Source organism: Artemia franciscana, chromosome 10, assembly GCF_032884065.1.
Source record: "Artemia franciscana chromosome 10, ASM3288406v1, whole genome shotgun sequence".
In the NCBI taxonomy this organism is placed as follows: domain Eukaryota; kingdom Metazoa; phylum Arthropoda; class Branchiopoda; order Anostraca; family Artemiidae; genus Artemia; species Artemia franciscana.
The window spans coordinates 34,371,621-34,393,745 of record NC_088872.1 but is presented as its reverse complement, the minus strand read 5'-3'; the positions used below and the strand labels follow the sequence as shown (position 1 = coordinate 34,393,745).

Here is a 22,125-nt window from a genome sequence, read left to right as displayed (position 1 = left end):
GATTATTCGAAGATACAAAATAAGAAAAAGAAACCGAGGCTAAAAAAACCTATTTGATTCATTCAAGTAAGCAATAACAACATAATTTTTAAGTGATACCTAATCTAAATTTCACAATCAATAATAATCAAATCGTTTTACGTAAGTTTACCGCTGTTTTGAATAAGATGATAGATAAACCACAATTAACCTCACTGTATCCATTGGAATACTCTAACATCCCATTGACATCAATTTTACGATCAATCCCAACACAAAATTGATGTAGATTAACATCTTTCTCCTATGATGAAGAACCTACGAAATTTATTTCTGCTTATAATAAATTTGATTTTGAACTACCAATCTTGAACTAGAATGGCTTAGTTTTCCCTGCCTAAGAATATAAAAAAAATAAATTCTTTGTTTATAAGACTTGATAACTTATACGAACTCTTATTCACTTACTCGCATGTTTCAATTGCAGCAGCACACATTTCTTTTTCCACTAGCTGGCGATCACAGCCCATCATGTCTGCTTTCATCTGATTAATGTAGAATCTCTGACGCATCCGAAGGCCTTTCCCACAGGTTACTGAACACTGGCTCCATTGTCCCCACTCAGAAACAGCACATTCCGCTAGAAGAACACAACTGAATCATATTTGAAAACAAAAAAACTAAAATTTTTTGCCTATAGACTTACTTGACTTACTCGACTTAAGTCTCCTGCTGGGCGCTGCTCGGCGCAGAGAGTGACGTCTGCCTCCTTCATCTACTTCGGTCCATGGTGAGTATTTGCTCTTCGCCCAGTCTGATGTTTGCCATCATGAAGAACTCGGAGAGGCTGTCGGACTAACGTTTCTTCGGTTGGCCGCGAGGTCGCTTCCAACCGGCTTTGATAGGGTCGAAGTTATAGATCGTCTTTGTGGGTAGATGTGGTGGTATTCGAAGCAGGTGCCCAAACCATCGTAAGATTCACTCGGCTGCTTGAGTCGCAAACCGAGACTGCTTTGTGAGCTGCAGAAGCTTCTCATTGCTGACGAAGTTGGACCACTGTAGGCCCTCGATCCTCCTCAGGCTCTTCGCATAAAATACGTCGATTTTCTTGAGGGTTGCAGTTGATGCGTGCCATGTCTCAGCTCCGTGAAGCATCACAGAGGCGAATAGAGCGTTGAAGATCTACAGTTTGGTTGTATGACTGATGTTCGGTTATTGCCAGAGGTGACGATTCAGTCTGCCCATGACAGAAGACGCTTTGGATAATCTCACTTGCAGCTCGGAAAGAAGCGAGCCATTTGAAGAAATTATGGAGCCCAGGTAGATGAAGTCTTGAACATCCTCGATGCCAGTGGTGCTGTCCAGGCTAACTGGAGAGTTAACAGTAGGAGAACACGGTTCTATGGCCATAATTGTAGTTTTGTTCCAGTTTATATGCAGTCCTGCTAAGGAAACCTCTTCTCGTAGAATTTGGAACGCTTCCAGCAGCTGCTCCAAGGAGTCCGCCAGAATGGTCAAGTCATCGGAAAAATCAACATATGTGATGGCACGATCTCCGAATTTGAGCCCAAAGCTGAGACGTGAAGTGGTTTTTGTCATAATTTAATCTACGATGACAATGAAGAGCTCTGGGGCCACTACAAATCCTTGGCGCACCCCTGTCATGATTTGAAAGAACGGGCTGCGCCGACCACTTACTTGTACACAGCTCTCCGTCCCATGGTGTAGCGCCCTGAGAAGTCTGCAATATTTCTCGGGCAGGCCAGTCCACTCTAGAATCCACCAAAGAGCTCCTCGATCTACTGGGTCAAATGCAGCACGGAAGTCGACGAAGGAAATAAATACTTTGTGACGGAACTCTGTGGTCTTCTCTACTATTTGTCGAATCGTGAAAATCTGCTCGGTGGTTGAACAGTCCGACATAAAACCAGCTTGTTCCGGTCACTGGATTTTTCGAATTATATTCCGACATCGATCCAGCAGGACCATCGATTCCATAAGGGGATGATGACACCCTTTCGCCAATCCTCGGGAATTATCGCTGTCTGCCAGATTGTAGAGAACAGGGTGTGGAAAAACAGGAGCATTGCAGGACCTCCATATTTTAGCAGCTCTGAGATTAAGCTGCAGATACCAGCATCTTTTTTATTCTTGAGCCATTTTGCTGCATATCCAATTTCTGAGGGGCTGAAAAGCTCGTCTGGAGGAGCATCTGTTTCAGATCTTTGAATGCAAGGTTGGCTGGGACTATCATTCGGAGGCAAAGACGGGCTATCATTGTTGAGAAGTGAAGAGAAGTGGTCCTTCCACCGCTCAAGACAAGAACCTTCATCAAAAAGCAGTGACCCATCCTTGGACAGGACAGGACCCAAGGTGGGAGTTTTATTTTCCATGAGGTCTCAGAGATGCTTGAATAGGCTGCCCATGTCTTTCTTTTTTGCAGCTAAATCAATTTCATCGGCTTTCCTTGCAACAAACTGGACTCTATCTCGGTGAATAAGTCTGTTCCACACTCCATTCAGCCTTCGATATGGGGTCATGTCCCCAAGAAGCCTTGCCTTCCATCTTTGCTCTATGACTTGCAGTGTTTCATTAGTTAGTCACGATTTCTTTGGGTAACTCCTCTTGCCAAGCACTAGTTGTGCTGCTTCGCTGGTCTGCGATTTAAAATGCTCCCAGAGATCTTCGTTGCTATTAATTGAGCCAAGGGGCTCGAAGCGATTCGATGTCTCAATACTGTACTTCTAGCGAATATCTGGCTCCTTTTGTCGCCCAGTATCAGCAGCAACGGATTTTCTTTGCGATCGTTGTGCATGGAGACGAAGGCGGAGATCAGTGCACACAAGCCTGTGGTCTGCGTTTCCGAGTTCTGCTGATCTGTAAGTTCTGAAGTTCTTCACGAATGATCTCCAGCACTTGGAAATTACGACGTAGTCAATCATCTTCTTTGTACGACCGTCGTTACTATACCACGTGTACTGATGAATAGTTTTATGTTGGAAGTAGGTGTTTGCGATGCAAATGTCGTTAGATCGGCAAAGTTCAAATGGGCGAAGCCCAATGTCGTTAAGTGAGTCGGGGGATACAGGACCGACTGTGCCGCGCCATACACCCATATCGTCGCGCACTGTCGCATTGAAGTCGTCAAGGAGAAAAGTTATGTCATGGGAGGGCACTGTCACAAGACATCTGGACAAAGCAGAGCAGAAATTCTCTTTAGTCACATCAACAGAATCGTTGGTCGGGGCATAGTATACGATGACAGTCATCTTACCATGCTTGTGTCCAAAGCGGGCCTTCTTTAATCTGTCAGGTACAGGTTCGTGTAAAAGTAAGGCGTTTCTTGTAAGGTTATTTAGTCCAAGGCCAACTCCATTCCTTCTCGTGCTTCCTCCAGACCAGAGCAAAGAGTCACTGTTACCTATTCGCTCTGTTCCACCTCCGGTAGGACGAGTTTATGTAAGACCCGCAATCGACACTTTATTCTTGCGAAGTTCTTCGGAGAAAATGTTCTTTGACGCAGGTGTATTTAGAGTCAAAACAATCCAGGTGGCTGTATCCAACTGTTTCCACTGACTATAGAGTGGAAACTTTGGGTAATAGCTTCTTCCTGTCTCCAAAATAGAATTTCTACCAAGTTCATCGTAAGAAGGGGCTCGTAACAGGGCAGGAAATTACTTGGTTATTTAAAAAAAAATGAGAAGTGAGTGGAAACCTCTAATATGTGTTTTACTATTTATTCTTATCAAATAAACGCATTAGATACAGGAATGAGATTAGTTGCTAAGATGCACAATACATACATACCCTTCAGTTGTACTTTTAGGAAATAACAACTCTCTAATCAATAAGAAAAAAAATGGAACTTAATATTATTTGCCATTTTGGAGAGAGTAGTCTTCAATGCTAAGCTAATGCAAGCACTAAAAACCTTGAAATCTACTCCGATGTACAAAGACTGGCAACCATGATTAGGATACTCAAGGGAGAAATGAATTATAATAAAAGACAGTGAAAAAAAATGATGATACATCTGTCCCTTAAAATCAAGAATTTTTTTGGCAAAGCCGTGGAAAGCCGTTAAAACTTACAAATCTGATACATCAGCTTTATAGTAGCTTAGAGTTCAAACTCACAGACAAAATTAAGACGAACCCAAAAAACTTTTGGTGACAGGTCTCTAATTTGAATTTGTCAGATGTAGCACAAAGAACCGAAAGACAGACCAAGATAAAACAAAAATAGTCACTTCTGACAGATTTAAGAAAATATCAAACGAGTGATTAGTACTACTTTGAATGATTTACTACTGAGCCTAATGGGCCTTAAAAATTGCAGTATTACTGCGAGTACATTGCAGTGTTATTGCAGATGCCATAATAAGAATCTTCTAGGCATCTCACATCTCTAGCCCTTATTATCCAACTGGAACCAAGTCAACATAACCCCTGTCTTCATGAATGGCAGCATTGTCAAACTAGGTGATTGTCTACCAATTAGCCTAACTTCGTCTGTCATCACAATCCATGAATGCATTGTCACTGATTCGATTTCCATGTTGCTGTCATGCAAAAACAATTTATTTCCTAAGCAACTAGACCTTCAGTCTAGAAAATAGAACAGACACCATTTTCTTAGGGTCATACCAAGTCAGTAGTGACTTGGTAAACAAAGGCAAAACAGTTGGTGTGCAACTCCTAAGTTCCGTCCAGCTTATGTATTACAAAGAGCATGATTAATATTAAAAAGGTGCTGAAACGTTAGCATAAATAGCGTTTGGTTTGTTGAACGGCCGTTCCTCTGACATACAGAGTAAATTCTGTTGTTTTTAATATCTAACACCCCTCATAAAAAGCACTTTTCTATTTCGTTTATCTCATCGAATTCCAGTTTATCCTAAATGGCAGGGGCACTTAACCCCTCAACGCCAAATTTTTTACACTAACAAGTAACATGTGTATAATAATTGCTTAAGAACAATCTAACTCGTTTAGATGTATTTGATTTATGCAACACAAATTCCATCTTTGACTCAATTCCCTTGAAAACACCAAAACTTTTAGCTGACCAAACCCTTCCCCTTCTTTTTCCCACAAAAAGATCAGAACCTTTCGATGCATCTCTCATTGAAATTTGAAATAGACTGACGTTAGAATTTATTTGTTGCACTTCTTTTCTTCCCTCTTTAAATACCATATATGAAAACTATGTGTGCAACCTTGCAATATACTACACAAATTAAAAAGCCTCAAATTTATCCAATTATTCAAATGAAGCTTTCAAACTATTGTCTGTATGTCATTAATTTTGGATGTTTTCCTTTTTTTGGATGGGATGCACCACTCCACTAGCAGTTGTCTTAAAAGACTGAGAGGTTTGTTTGAAGATTTTATAAATTTTTCCGCTGATTGACCATCTTGGTGATAGCATTTTGTTCTTGTTTTACATAACATATGTTATGGTTCACAATATAGCTGAAGAAATACCTCGCTTTAACATACTCTCATTTGTTACTTAAAAAGGAGAGTAAAGTCAAGGTTCCTGTTTGAACAAGACCTCTTCCAATATCCCCCCACTACTAGTTCAAAAGAATTAGCGTTAAAAAGGATAGAAAAACAAAATATAAACACACATTTGTGACAGTCTATCACAAACAATCTATTGTAGTCAGTTTTCTTAAATATTCATCAAACCTGCCAAATTCCACTTAATCATAATAGGGAATAATAAACTTACGTCTACTAGCGTCTTCACTATTGTCACTGTGTGTTAATTCAGATTCGTCGTCAAAAGAAGAGACGGGGTCAGAACAGCTTTTGTCATAGACTCTTTGCCTAGAAATGACTAATTTGGCGACGGGTTTCATCGGAGTATTCGAAGGGTCGTAAAATGGGGACCTTGGATCTGCTGGCCAGCTTGACGATATTCGTCTTATCTTTTCACGTGGGTGACTTGGTGCATTTGCAGACTAGAAATACCCAGACAAGTTTTAGAATTTAGTTTGTACTAGGTTAAGTAGTAGTAATTTGGGACAACCAGCTTTTACAAACAAAAAATACAAAATTAGTGACAGTAAAGAAAAAGTAGAAAATTGAGAAAAATTGAAAGTCAACATATAGAAAAAATATGCTCTAAATACAACTCTAAATACCAATACTATTAAGTATGTTCGGTGTAGTTTTCAATTTATTTAATATTCTTCAAAAAATTCAAGATTTCACACAAACATGCACGATTTTCTCAATTATCTCCAGTCTCATCTAGTAGCTCAGTCTCCCAACAATTGCTCAAAACCATTTTTCTTGATTAATGGGTCTCAGTCTTGAAAGATTGTTTTGATGCTTCAAAATTTTTAAAGAGCTTGAAACAGCGAGGTAGCTAATGACAGCTTTTTTTTTGATAAAACATTCGAGGAGAGATATTACAAGAAAAATGGAAACATACCATATATGTAATTCCACTATCTGTTCCAGCATCCCATGGGTAGAGATTGAGTGTGCGGCTATCAACCCAGCTACAATTGCGTAAGCATAATTCAAGCGCCGAAGCTCCAACAATCCAATCAGGAGAAGGACCTGAAATGTCATTGTACATATATATATATATATATATATATATATATATATATATATATATATATATATATATATATATATATATATATATATATATATATATATATATATATATATATATATATATATATATATATATATATATATATAAATAAGTTGTCTGTCTGTGTGTCTGTCTGTCAGGTGACGTCATGTTTCTGTGTCGACTGACGTCATGAAGTTAGTTGTCGTCATTTTTGTTATGACGGTGACGTCATTAAAGATATTTAAGACATATATGTTCACGTAGAAATCTATTAATGTTTAAGTTTAAAATGACTGATGAACTTACAATGGCAAAAGCCGATGAAGATGCTCAAAGAGTCTATGCCAAAAAACTTGCTGCTGATAGAGAAAGTCAGAAAAGAAAGCGTGCCGAGGAATCAAAAGAACAGCAAGGAAACAGGCTTGAGGCTAAAGAACGCAAAACCGCGCAGTTAGATGAAGATCCACCTGGACAGCGAGAGTCAAAACATATCAAAACTGAAAATGATAGCGATGATGATTGGGTTTGGGATTTTGACTTGGATAAGGTCATCAATGCGTACCAGATTTTAGTTAAAAAAACAAAGTTTCGGCGATATGTATTTCATAGTGAAGCTGAAAAATAAAGAAGAAAAAGAAAACTGAAAAAAGAAAAAATGTAAAAAACTAAAAAATACTAAAAAGAAAAAACACTCAAAGAGAAATTACAGACCGGGACACAAATGACGACCGGGACAGAGGGAATATAAATAACGACCGGGACACTCAAAGAGAAATCACAGACTGGGATACCGGGACACAAATGACGACCGGGACACAGGGAATATAAGTGACGACCAGGACACAGGTATTTAAGAATATCGTTCAAAGACAAATTTTTAATTGTAAGAAGACCGTTGAAAGAGAAATTTCTAATTGTAAAATGACTGAAGAACCTACAATGGCAACGGTACCACCATCGAAGTAGATAACCAGTGGGTTGTTCCATATTCCCCATTATTATCAAAAACATTTAATGCACACATAAACGTTGAATACTGTAACTCCGTAAAGGCAATCAAATACATATGTAAATACGTCAACAAAGGCAGTGACATGGCAGTTTTTGGCTTGCAGCCCAAAATCAAAGATTTCGACGAAATCGTACAATATCAGGCTGGAAGATACATAAGCAGTAATAAAGCTGCTTGGCGAATTCTTTCATTTCCGATACATGAACGTAGTTCAGCTGTTGTTCACTTAGCAGTACATTCACAGAATGGTCAACGTGTTTATTTCTCGGAAACCAACGTGCAACAAAGAGCCCTGAATCCACCGGATACAAAATTAACAGCTTTTTTTTCGCTTTGCAAAAATGATTCTTTTGCAAAGAAAACTGCTGTTTACTGAAGTGCCTTCGTATTACACGTGAAATACTAAAAATAAAGTATTTGAACGTCGAAAACAGGGTAAGTCAGTCGACGGCCAACATACCATCTTCAAAGATACCACGATAGGAAGACTCTACACCGTTCACCCCAATCAACATGAATGCTTCTTTCTACGCCTACTTTTGGTGAATGTATCCGGTCCGACATCCTTTGAGTATTTGAGAACTGTAAACGGTACTATACATGACACTTACCGTAGTGCATGCCAAGCTCTGAATTTATTGGAGAATGACCAACACTGGGATAACTGCATCAATGACGCGTGCGAAACGTCAACCCCAAGTCAAATTCGTGCATTGTTTGGCATCATTTTAACAACTTGCTCTCCATCAGCTCCTACAGAGTTATGGGAAAAATATAAGTCAAAAATGTCCGAAGATATACTCCATCGAAAACAGTTAGAGACGTCAGATATGACTTTTGATTTTACATTAGAAATTTATAACTACACTATAGTTATTATAGATGATTTGTGCGTACGTATGGTAAACAAACCTCTTCAGGATTTGGGAATGCCTTCACCTAACCGTATCGCTGCTGTTTCGACGTGTGTAGAATTGGATTGTGAGCAAAGTTACAGTATGAGTGATCTATTGTCGTATGTACAAAATAACATTTCCAAGTGAACGTCGGAACAAAAAGACATTTATGATACGATAGACTCAATTTCAGGACGTATACAACTACCTGCTGATTTCTGTAATTTAGTGACGTCCAAAAATGAATTGATTGAAAAAGTATTTCCGAATATTCTAAAAAATTATAAAAATAATAAATGGCTAAGTGAAAGAGCGATTCTCGCACCCAAAAATATAGACGTCCACGAAATCAACAATATTGTTTTGACCAAGATTCGAGACCATGCAGTCCTTTACAAGTCAGTCGACACAGTTTTGGAACCAAATGAAGCGGTTAATTATCCATCTGAATTTTTAAATTCCATAGATCTTTCAGGGTTTCCACCACACGTGCTACAACTAAAAATAGGCGTACCAATAATACTTTTAAGAAATATTAACCCACCAAAGCTTTGCAATTGCACGCGACTTGCCGTAAAAAAAACATTGGAAAACCTAATAGAGGCCACAATCTTGACAGGGCCTTTTGAGGGTAAGGCTGTTCTATTCCTCGCATTCCCATGATTCCAACGGATCTGCCTTTTCAATTTAAAAGATTGCAATTTTCAATTTGGTTAGTATTTGCAATCACCATTAACAAAGATCAAGGTCAATCATTAGAAAAATATGATATAGATCTTAATACTGATTGTTTTTCCCATGGACAATTGTACGTTGCATGTTCGAGGGTCGGTAAACCTGACAATCTATTTATATGCAGTGACAATTGGACAGCGAAGAATGTTGTATATTCGCAAGTTTTACGCAGTTAATTTGTATTGTATCTATCTATCTATCTATCTATATAAAAACGAGTTGTGTGTATGCATGTTTGTTTGTTTGTAAAAAGAGCGTTTGCATATGACGTCATTATTAGTACATACGGCTTTGTATATGCACAGACAATGGGAAAGCCAAGAATGTTGTATATTCGCAATTTTTACGTAGTTTAACTCCTGCAGACGAAATGAATGCTTGCCTGAAAAATTCTAATTTATGGGCACACGTAAAAATATTAAAATTAACTACAAATATGCGTGTCCGATTGCAAAACGATGACTCTGGTCAAACATTTTCAGATCAATTGCTGGCAATTGGAAACGGAAAGCTCCCAGTAGTGGGAAAGCCAAAAATGTTGTATATTCGCAATTTTTACGTAGTTTGAAACGCATATATAAATCTATCTATATTCACAGGTGGGACACAGGGACACAACTACAATGGCGCGTAACTAATATGGCGCGTAACGACTTACGTGCGCGGGGGGGGGGGGGGGGCGCGAAGCACCCCACCAACTAGGTGTTGGGGTGGCGTGAAGCGCCACACCAACAGCTAGTATATATATATATATATATATATATATATATATATATATATATATATATATATATATATATATATATATATCAAAATGCGAACTTCTTGAAAAATCCTCTCATTAGTAATGATTTTGGGATAAAAAGAGTGGTTCGGGAGTCAATCCAAATTGTTCCCAAAATCAATATTAATATTTTTTTATATAGGAACTTGGGCGAATATTCACTAAATCCTTTATATACAAATTTAATTAAAGATAATCTAACAAAATATTTTACTCGTCCGATTTATAACAGCATTGAACCAGTTACAAAAAGGCCTTTCAGATAGCTGCCCAAAAAGCAAGATTAGCCTTAAAAACTTGAATTCAATTATTTTGTTCTGTTTCGTTTGAATGAATATATAATCTCACATTATTTTATTTATCAGTCCTCGTTTAACTTAGTTGAAATAAGGATGCTAGGGCTGTTTAAAAAAAAAATTAAATATATTTTTAATTTTTATTTCCACATTTTAACGGCCCTTGGACATGGGGCCAGAATATTCACTGAGTAGAATTCCGCTGTCTTGAGAACATTTCCCTATTGTTTCTAAGTTGTGTTTGTTTGATATGGAAAGGCAGTGCGGTCTTCGTCACTATTTGTCCTTCCTGTTTATCCTTCAAACACTCACACGCGCTAAACTAACACGTCCCCTCATTCCATTTTAATTTTACTTTGTTATCTAACTGCTAATTTCGTTGTGCAGTATTTCAGTTTACAACTCAATGTAAACTTTGCCATTTCTTGTTCTATGCCTTTTTCTTTAGTTGTTCGGAGTCATTGGTCAGATTTTGTAAATTTGAATGCACCGTATATACTAAAAATGATACGACCACTCCTGGGGAAAATTACATAATTTTTGTTCTTTGAATGTATTATGAAAAGAGAAATCACCAATGCAACAGCACAAACACATAAAAAAAAGAAAAAAAGAGACAGAAGGAGAAAAGGAAGACTGTTTTCCTAAATTAGTGGTTAATATAGACCAGCACTTGAATGAGGCCTCAACCCTACTCATTCATACATTCACATAGGTCAGTCATGTCGTCAATAAGCATAAGTCGTCATTTACAAAACAATAAAGACAAATAATTCAGAGGCAACAACCCAACACAAGGGCTCATCAGGAGAATACACTTGCCTATAGGGTTTCGGCACTTTAAATTTTTTACCACGTCAAGTGTTGTGCCTACCACAGAATTTTCATGGCATCCCCTTGTCAGGTATCACCCCAGAAATACATGCCTATGAAAAAAAACAGCAAATGTAGAACAACCAAGTAACACCAAAACAAGCTTATCCTGTTAATATATTCCTCTTTTTAGCAACAATAGGTAAACTAAATATGATAAAATTTACCAAATCACAAATATTAACACTTTACAAAAAACCTGAATGAACTAAACAATTATAGAATTCATCTTTATCATGTGGCTATTTTGTACAAAAATCCGCTCTATTAGAAATACAATTCAAAATAAATTGCGCTGCATCATCTTTTCGTAAACCTCCAAAATTAGCCGAAGATTAGCCGAAAGTATTTCTAGATAATTCTTTTGGTATTTATTTAAAAGTTCGTTATAATGAAAACTAAATTTTTTAAATTGCCAATTTAATTTATTTGCAGAAAAACCTCTTAATATCAATTTTTGGCTTAAGATTTTACATCTATTTATAAAATCAATATAATTACTACAAATCCTTGCATAACGAAGCAACTGTGAGAAAAACTTCGAATATGTGATATTTGAGTGTATATTACTTTCAGGGAATGGGAAACTAATCACTTCAAAATCAAAATCATCTGTTTTATTATACATTTTAAAACTTAATTTATTATTATCAGAAATATTATTATTTAAATCTAAGAAATGATCTTCATGCTCAGCGCCATGACTAGGTTCAAGAGTAAGCTCTGATGGATATATATTTTTAGAAATATCAATGAAATCCTTACAATTTAAGGCATTTTTTCTGGAATGAATTCAAGAGACTCATGCACAATAAACAAATAGGTTCCTTTATTCCATTGTAATTTTTCTTTGTCTTCCCCCTGTAGATTTCGTTATCTGAAATTATCACATCATCTTTAGTATCCACGACGCATGCAAAATTACAAAAGATGGCAAATGACTACGAACAGCTAACGAAAAAGGTATGGAAACAAGAAACAGCAAAAACACATTGAATTTATATCTTAAGAGCATAGGAAACATCGGTCATTTGATTTTTACTAAAGACAATATGCACTTGAGTGTTTTTGTTTTTGGAAACAGTGGGTGTCAAATTAAAAATAAAAGAAATATGGTTTTGTAAATCAGCAAAAAAATAAGCCATCAAACTCTAAGTAGATGTGGCTTTTCCTCATAGGTTTAGTTGTCTTTCATAATCAACACATTATTAGTGCTTCATTTCTTTAGATGAAAAGGACAGTTAAATTAACTAATTAGTTTTGGTTTTAACTTTCATCATTAAAATGTGGCAACTGTGAAATGGCCCTAAAAATTTAATAATTTTGAAATGACCAAAAGACAAATCTCTCCTGGAAATCGTTGTTATCAGGTATGAATAAATCTAAGATGGATCCAGAGGTAAAAATGCTTTTGTCCTGGTGCCCTTAGTAACTTAACACTGAAAAGGGGAGTTTGAGGAAGAAACAACAAAGCAAGTAGTCTTACCAAGCATGGAAACTAGGGACATTAGATGATGCTTCCTGTCAACTCGGAATACTGCAGATGTTTTCCCATTTACATTGGGATACCAAAGACCTCTGGACTTGATTATGGTTCGGATATGGTCACTCTGCTAAAAACAATAAAACGTTTAATTACTTTATTTATTAATACAAATAAAACGATTTTCATCTATTTGTAATTATAGTTTGTAAAATAAAATCGGTTCAATTTTGTTGGAAATTTAATATAAAAAAAACTTTTTTCAGTTTTGTTTTCAAAATTAAAGATTGAAATTTGCTTTAGTTTAAACCTAAAACAAATAAATAGTTTTCAAAGTGAAAGTATAATATAAATCCAAGTTAAAGCGTTTTATGTTTACATAAAACACAACACATACTAACAATATTTGCAGAAGAATTCAGCCTATATATACAAAATTATAATCTATATATATATAAAATATATATATAAAAATAAGTTGTTTGTGTGTTGCCTGACGTCATGCATGTTTTTCGATTGCGGTCATTATAAGGATTGAGCATTATGCCGTCATGAATTTGTTTGTCGACTCACGTCATGTTTGTCGACTGACGAAATTACAGACCGGGATACCGGGACACAAATGACGACCGGAACACCTGGAATATAAAAGACGACCGGGACACTCAAAGAGAAATTACAGAATGGGACACCGGGACACAAATAACGACTGGGACACAGGGAATATTAATGACAAGTGGGACTGAGGGACACAACCACAAAGGGGACACCAGGGGGTACAGGGAGGATACATAAATGACGACCGGGACACAAGGAATGTTCAATTAGCAATTACCTGTAATAAATATTTTTCCAATAAAGGTAAGAAACGAATCGAATAGTTCATGGTAACGATCAACAGTTCGTGGTAAGGAGCCTTACAATGTCTAAGGAGCAACTCGTTTAAATAGTGAACGAAATGCTCCTAAACAGTGAAAAGAATACATTAGAAAAGTGGCATATTGTTTTCACTCTAAATATATATAATTTAACGAGTTTAAATTGACCTATTAAAAGCTACAAACTTGAGAAACTAATGATAAAAGTAGTGACGCTCTAGTACTTCTGAGAACACAGATAAGGGGTATATTATTAGAGCTACTACTCCCTAAAAACGTAATTACGCACGCCTGGATATTGCACAATGCTATAGTACATATGTTTATTGTAGTACATCTGTATATTACGTATTAGGGATTGTTTGTTTACTTATGCAAATATTTTCTTCAGGATGTAAGTCTTTGCTATGTAATTTCACGAGACCTGTTAAAGTTCAGGGTCTACTAGTCAAGAGGGGAGGCCCTGGCTCTTACAAAAATTGATCTTGGTCCAATATTTACATTCGAAGATGACGTAATCTTGAGTGACTTGTGTTGATTCCGTAGTGCCTTGTTGTTGTTGTTGTTTAGTTGACGTTTGAGCGAATCAACTGCTCGTATACGTGCAATCCTCTTTTGAAATTTGGGCTTATGAAGTCACGTCACTTTGAAAAACACACAAATGGAATTTTGGCACAGGCCACTTCAAGACTTAAGATATATTGAGAGAGTACTAGGACGTTATAGAGACTGTTCTTGCTTAAATCACTGGCACTAGTATGTACATCACACCTCTATTCTGCTAATATTACTTAAAATATCTGTGAAAAGAAACATACTCAGATTTAAATAAAGCTAAATACAAGAATAAATACGGGCTGCCTTTTTGATCTACCAGGTTTTGAAGGTTAACGACACGTGATTTGACAGATCTTACGGTTCAATTACCGCAGTGTTGAAAAAGAGTTCAATATGTCAACACTGAAGATATTGTTCTTGGCATATTCTTTAATAATGAATGCTTTTAACTTAATTGGATTGGTGAAATGAAACCTAGAGTACTTAACTTAGCAGTAAAAATTACAAAAGGTTGTTGGCTAACCCTAGAATGGGAGGAAATGTTTGCAAGATAAATAATATCATATAGTAAGCTCAAGTTTGAAGAACAGTTATGCTTTGCAGCAAAAGTGAATACAACGCATATATACAGATTATAAGACAGATTAAATTCATTAGTAAGATATATTGAAGGCAATGATCTGAATCAATGAATAAAAAAGGAGTGAGTTTGTTACCTTTTCTTGTTGGATGTTTTACTAGGGAGAAAGAAATCCTCATTCTTTGTTAATCTATAACTGATAATAAGAGTGTCATGATTAAAAATGGCTGGATTTGACAAGCAAAAACTCGTACAGAATATAGTAACTTTGTAAATTTGTTTGATTCTAGATGATGATCTTCAAAAGTTGTCTCTTCAAAGGAAAATATTTTGTCAAAAAATGCTCAACGATATAATTAGAAGTGACTCTGCGTCTTTGGACAATTGCATGAAACTTATATGTCATGGATCAGATGAATTTTACTCACTTTATTGACATTTTAATTGATACAAAACAAAATAACGCTAGGGATGTGATTTTGAACACTACCCTAGAAATTCCTTTAAGACGGCCACTACGCATGGCAACAACAAATACGTCGAACAAATTTTGTGACGTCATTCGATTACTCCTCCTTCTAGAAGACATTCATTTTATTGATTGCAAATCAGTTTCCTTCAGGAAGGGAGACATTCAACATTGAAAAAATGTTTTACACATGTCCTTTATGTTTGCATACATTGGGCGGCTGGTCACCTTGTTATGATCGTACTATTGTTGATAACTGTAATGAAGAGTGTAGATTATGCGACCCATTTAAACTGCAGAGAGGATATGCAGTGTAAATTACAGACTGTATTTCCTGTCTTGAAAATGCTTGTGACTCTCACGCTAGAGGCTTTCTCTGGTCCAATTGTCACTATGATAAATGTGATTAATCGGAAAATACATACCCTGGCATGATTGGAAAAAATGCTAAGCGTGATTTCAGTTTATTTTTAAGACACTGGTATCTTCGAGGTTTTAAATTGTTTTGTGAGGAAAAAACCTGGTCTAAAATTGAACATCCATCGCTGTTTGAAAGATGCACAGCCAGTGTAATCGTCTTTACAGCTGATGGGGGTTAAAGTATAGTGGGTCTGGTTGGAAAATGTGTCTATTAGAAATAATAAGGGTTCTTAACACTTTGAATTTGATAAGGAAATCCGCGAGTATACAAAAGGATTTGTATTTGGACATGTACCCAACCATATTAAATACGATGATTATTTGATTTGTATTCATGGTGCCAACTATAATAGAACACAGTCATTGGGGGAAATTTTCCAACAAGTTTCAAATTGATTTAGCGAGATTAATGCTATACTATCCGTCAAAGGTTTGGCATACGTTCACACTAGACGCAGAGTACCCCTTTGGACAATACTCGTATCTTGTGTACCAAACAAATATAATTTAATGATATAATGAGTTTTTGCAACCATTTCATTGGTTATAATATTTCAAATAGTTGTGAACCTCGATCTAGGTATTGCATTGTCAAATCATGTGGGGGAAATTTAGGATTTATCAAAGGATAAATAGTAGAGTGGAATTCCATTTACTTAAAATTTAACATTTGTCACTATTTGAAAGATGCACAGCGAATGTCCTGTCTTTACAGCTGGCAGGCTGTTACAGCTGACTATTCACACTTATAACGGTATTGTTAACGCTTTGAATTTGTTCAAAAAAATCTGAGGGTATGCAATAGGATTTGTAGTTGGACATACTACTACTACTACTAATAACTCACTGCAGCACCAAGCCGCCTGAGGCCAACACCGCTATGCACGCTCTTCCTCCAGCCTAATCTATTTAAAGCTTCCCCTACCATATTAAATATGCTGATTATTTGATTTTTGTTCATGGTGGCAACTTTAATATAACAATTACATCAGGGGTAATTTCCCAATAGGTTTCATATTGATTTAGCAAGATTAATGCTATACTCTCCTACAATGGCTCAGCAAAGGTTTGCTCTAAACATACGGTGCCTGTTTAGACAATACTCATATCTTGAGTACCTGACAATTCCAATGCAATGATACCATAGATTTTTGCCGGCATTTCATGGGTTATACCTTTTTCAAATAGTTGTGAATCTCAACATAGAGATTGCATTGTTGATTGATACAGGATCCTGTAGGATTTATCAAAGGATAAATTGTAGAGTGGAATTCTATTTACTTTACACACAAGAGATGAAAAAACCAAACATTCCAAATTTATGTGGGGAATTTTTCCACGATCTAATTGCACCAGCACTTTTAAAAAAAAGCCAAAGCGAGTTTTGAGGGAATTTAACCATTGATAAATGATTAGTAGGTGTAAATACATGAACCCGTAGCAATTAGTCATTGATTCGTGATTGTATGTGGAACGAGCAGTCTGACATTATTTCCGCTAGCTCTTAATTTTCAATGGCCAAACCAACAGATATCAAAACCGGTTTTTGTCGTACATGACATATTGCCGAGGTGAAAGAGATGTTTACATCAGGTGCAGTGGCAACTACTTTTCTCAAAGTAAAATTGGACGGAACAAATTTTAGCTTTATATCAATCTTGACATTGGGAGGCATCCATTGAGGTATATTAAATGTTTCATATTTATTTTCCCACCCAAGCGTAAATCTTTAGTTGTCAAATCTCTAAGTATATTAGTAGTTTCAGTGTCCGTTCGATACTCATATCCAATGGCTAAACCTCTCAGTTTCTTATAGGACATCACCATGAATTGTATGTGACTTGCACAGTTTGAATGATTTTTGCTTGTTCTCCCCAACGTTCTATTTATGTAGACATTTATTTGTCTAAATATATTTTCTAGTACACACTTTTCATAGGTTAGCTCCTCTGCAGCACTTGGTTTTTCATTGCTAGATTTTTTGTCAATCAGATGCAAATCCATAAATGTGGTTAAAAGTCAAATCTATGAAATAGTCTTCTCTAGAATAAATTGTAAATGAACATTTTCAGACAGCGGTTGTCGTGGATATAATTGTTCATAGTAGCCATGTTTTACACTCACACTCACAGCACTCACGACATTTCGTACATTGAAAAGATTTAGAGACGAGGGGAATAAGGGACGAGATTTTTTGTGTGATAAATATGCCATTTCTAGGAAAAAGAATCCTCTTTCCAACTGACAATTTTTACTCTTGGTTTTCCTTTTCTTCCTTGTAAATTCGCCTCTGTTTTTTTTTTTCCCTCTGACCTGAGTAGATACTGATAAGTGAAGAGGTGTTTCTTGTCCTTTTTAAACCTTTTTCGCTTTGTCGTGATTTCAAACACTAGCCGACGGATCGCGCACCGGACCTGATATTTTATGAAAAATAAAATTTAAAATCCTTCCATGACCCCCAATCATGTAGTATCGAGGACGCAAAATCCATGGCACCCGGTAAAATATATATTTTTTGTAGCAAGGGTTAATGCAGATCAAAACAACTTAGTAAACCAATTTTCAAGACCGTAACCAGACACTGACGAACGACCCCTAGAATAGTCCATTCCATGCCCCGATTGTCGTGGTCGGAGAGCAGCAAGATAGCAAACAAAAGTATTTTTTTCTATTAGCCCTCTCGCTACTAAATAGGTCTTAAATGACATGAAATCACAACCAAACCTTTTGTTATTGCTAAAGGATCGCCAAATCCATTTCTTAATGTTAACCAACAGAATTCCAAATAAGAAGTGTTTACTGCAATATATTGGAGCTGCTTTATATTATAGTGGTAAATGTGATCACAAGTTTTTTTTAATTAAGTAACACTACTTAATTAAACCGACTTTACCCGAAAAAAGGATGCATAAAGAACTATATAATTGTCCCATGAGAAGCCGAGTCGATAGTCAGCAAAAATGACACATTCCGTGCCACTGAAGGTACCAGCACTTTACACTCGATTATAGTCTATTTAAAACAAAGAGCATAAAATAAGAACCAAGATCACATTATTGTTGAGATGGATAATTTCATTCTCGATGGAAAAGCTAATTTAAACCCTACCCTGTTCAATTGAACAATTAACATGAAATGCATCATTCTTACGAGCATTGATTTTTCTATTGATTGTACCCAAATATATCACAAATCGAATGGTTATTTACTCCTATTTGTTTGAAATGTTGAATTTTCTGTTCAGAAGTTTTGAGGTAAAATTAGTAAATAAAAGATTTGTAATCACCGACTGTAATTATTTGTGCTCTCTGAACAGCTTGCAGTAAAGCCCAGTCAAAATTTAACAGATAGCCTAAAAGACTAAGAATTTTGGAAGCCTCTTCAACAAATACAAGATAACATCTCGTCGTTTGTTGTTTAATGTTGTTCTTCACATTCGTCCTGCAAAACTTATTTCAAGATGTTTATTTTCGCATAGCAGCGATGCCTAATTATTTACAGCGAAAGGGTTCAACAGATGAAACGAGGTGATCCAACTATTCAAAACAACTCTTAAGGCTATTATATAATAAAACGCAAAATAACAATCTTTATAGAATTTTGAAATTTAAGGTTCAAAACGTGTAAACTATCTAATACTCCTCCTAGCTAAACCAGTAGTACATATGGCGAATGCCCCATGGTACAGAGTTATTTAGTTCTGTTAAAAAAAAAAACTTTCTATATGTTCATTGCTTGATTTTTACGAAAATCAAAAATATATGTATATATGTGTATAGTAAAATAATGTATAGGCTTTAAGAATATGTTTTTTATAGTAAAGTAATTTGTATAGTAAAGTAATAGTAAAATTATTAAAGTTTATCTGCATAGTAAAACTCAAAAAGAGCAGATACAACAGTTTTTAAAATATAATTTAATGAAATATCTTCAACTGTTTTCGATTATTTGGAAGTATTTATGCATGATTATGTTGAGAAAAATATTGGAAATAAAAACTAAAATACTCTCGGATTAGAACCTGTCTAGATGTTTCTGGGAATGTTGAAGTCAATAAAAGCGATACATACACAGGGATACTTTTCTTTTGGGACATAGAGAAATTTTATGAAATTGAAGGCAAACTATGTAAAAATATTGAAATTTGCTATAAAGATCTTAGAAATTTGGGAGGGGAAAGGCGCCACAGAGCTTGAGGCTTCCCTATTCCCTGAATCCTTACTGGGGCTTAAAAACATAAATTCGTATTCTTATATTTTATGTCCTAATTCTTATATTTCTATACGCCTTATATTCTTCTATTTTGGGATTTTTTTTTTTTCAAAGAATTTATTATATCGGCTATGTAAGTTAAGCATTTGTATGGTTTTGTTACTACTAGCTAGCTACGTTCGGATTACTGCGTATCAAGAATTTTTAATAGTTTTCATATAAAGGGAGGAATTGAGAATTGTTTTGCGTTCAACAAGCTGGTTACGCAAACGAAGTTGCGCAATTGACGCATATTCTAAAGGAAACATAAGAAAAGTAAACAAATTACAAAACTCATACTTGTGATGAAATATAAAATTCATAATTTTGAAGCCTATCAACCCACCCTACACTAGGGTAAGTTGATATCAATATGGGCGAAGTTGATACTTTGGCAGGGACAATTGATATGTTGAAAGGATAAGAATAAATAGGCGGTTTAAAATCAAACTGCAAATGTTTTTATTGAGAAAAATCCATATAAAGCACAGAGAGTCAAAATTAAAAGATGATTCTTCACGTTAATCGCCTAAGTGACCTCATGTTAAATACTAATCTGAATCGTTGGGTTTTATTTCGAAATCGCTGGTGCAGTTTTACATGTGTATAGTTTGTATAGTTTCTTATCCTCTCCCAACGCAAAATTTGCCCGTCTCTTTCATACAATTAAACAAACAAAAAACAAGTTTTCTTAAATGAAAGTAAGGAGAGACATTAAAACTTAAAACGAACAGAAATTACTCCGTTTATGAAAGGGGCTTTTCCTCCTCAACGCCCCGCTCTTTACGCTAAAGTTTGAATCTTTCTCTTAACTCAACATTTTAAAACAGGTAAAAAATCTAGCGTAAAGAGCGGGCGTTGAGGAGAAAAATCCCCTTTCACATACGGAGTAATTTCTGTTCATTTTAAGTTTTAATGTCGCTCCTAACTTTCATTTAAAACAAGAGCTAAGAGCTCATATGGCACTTGTGACGAGGCATGAAGAGCTAAGAGCCAAAAGATCATATGGTATGAGCTCTAACAAAATTCTATGAATCAATAGATTGATTTAAAAGGAAACTAAGAGGCTTAATGCCGGTCAGGATTTAAAATAAGAGCTCTGAGTCACGATGTCCTTCTAAATATTAAAATTCATTAAGACCCCATCACCCACTCGTATGTTATAAATACCTAATTTTTTCTAATTTTTCTTTCCCTTTAGCCCCCCAGATGGTCGAATCTGGGAAAACGACTTTATCGAGTCAATGTGTGCGGCTCCCTGACACGCCTACCAATTTTCATCGTCCTAGCACGTCCAGAAGCACCAAACTCGCCAAATCACTGAACCCCTCCCCCCAAGTCCCCCAAAGAGAGCGAATCCAGTACGGTTCCGTCAATCACGTATCAAGGAGATTTGCATATTCCATCCACCAAGATTCATCCCGATTCCTCCACTCAAAGTATTTTCCAAGATTTCCCCCTCCAACTCCCCCCAATGTCAAAAGATCTGGCCGGGATTTGAAATAAGAGCTCTGGGACATGAATTCCTTCTAAATATCAAATTTCATTAAGATCCGATCACCTATTCGTAAGATAAAAGTACCCCAATTATCACGTTTTCCAAGAATTCCGGTTTCCCCCTCCAATCCCCCCAATGTCACAGGATCTGATTGGAATTTAAAATTAGAGCTTTAAAGCATAAGATCCTTCTAAATATCAAATTTAATTAAGATCTGGTCACCCTTTCGTAAGTTACAAATACCTCAATTTTCAAGATTACCCCTCCCCAACTCCACCAAAGAGAGCAGATCCGGTCCGGTTATGTCAGTCACGTATCTTAGACAGGTTTTTATTCTTCCCATCAAGTTTCATCCTGATCTCACCGCTTTAAGTATTTTCAAAGATTTCCAGTACCCCCCAAACTACCCCCCCCCCCTAATTAGGCTAGATCCGGTTGATATTTAAAATAAGAGATCTGAGTTACGAGGTCCTTCTAAATATGAAATTTCATGAAGATCCGATCACTCCTTCGTAAGTTGAAAATACATTTTTTCAAATTTTTCAGAAATACCCCCCCCCCCAATATAGCGGATCCGTTTCAATTATGTAAATCACGTATCTAAGACTTCTGCTTATTTTTCCCACCAAGTTTCATCCCGATCCCTCCAATCTAAGCGTTTTCCATCGTTATAGGTTCCCCACCCTAAACTCCCCCCAATGTTACCAGATCCGGTCGCGACTTAAAATAAGAGCTTTGAGACACGATATCCTTCAAAATATCAAATTTCATTGAGATCCAATCACCCGCTCGTAAGTTAAAATACCTCATTTT

The 22,125-nt window shown here is 36.1% G+C and overlaps 1 protein-coding gene across 2 annotated transcripts in view; it reads right to left on the bottom strand.

Moving 5' to 3' along the window:
• Nucleotides 1–22,125, bottom strand: part of LOC136032111 (spondin-1-like) — a gene marked incomplete at its 5' end in the record, with an annotated part of 69,066 nt that overhangs the window by 29,178 nt on the left and 17,763 nt on the right. The window contains 4 exon segments of one of the 2 annotated variants that reach the window (XM_065712273.1): nt 448–619; nt 5,716–5,947; nt 6,424–6,554; nt 12,662–12,788. In XM_065712273.1, the coding sequence (XP_065568345.1) occupies nt 448–619; nt 5,716–5,947; nt 6,424–6,554; nt 12,662–12,788 (662 nt within the window). 2 annotated transcript variants of the gene reach the window in all.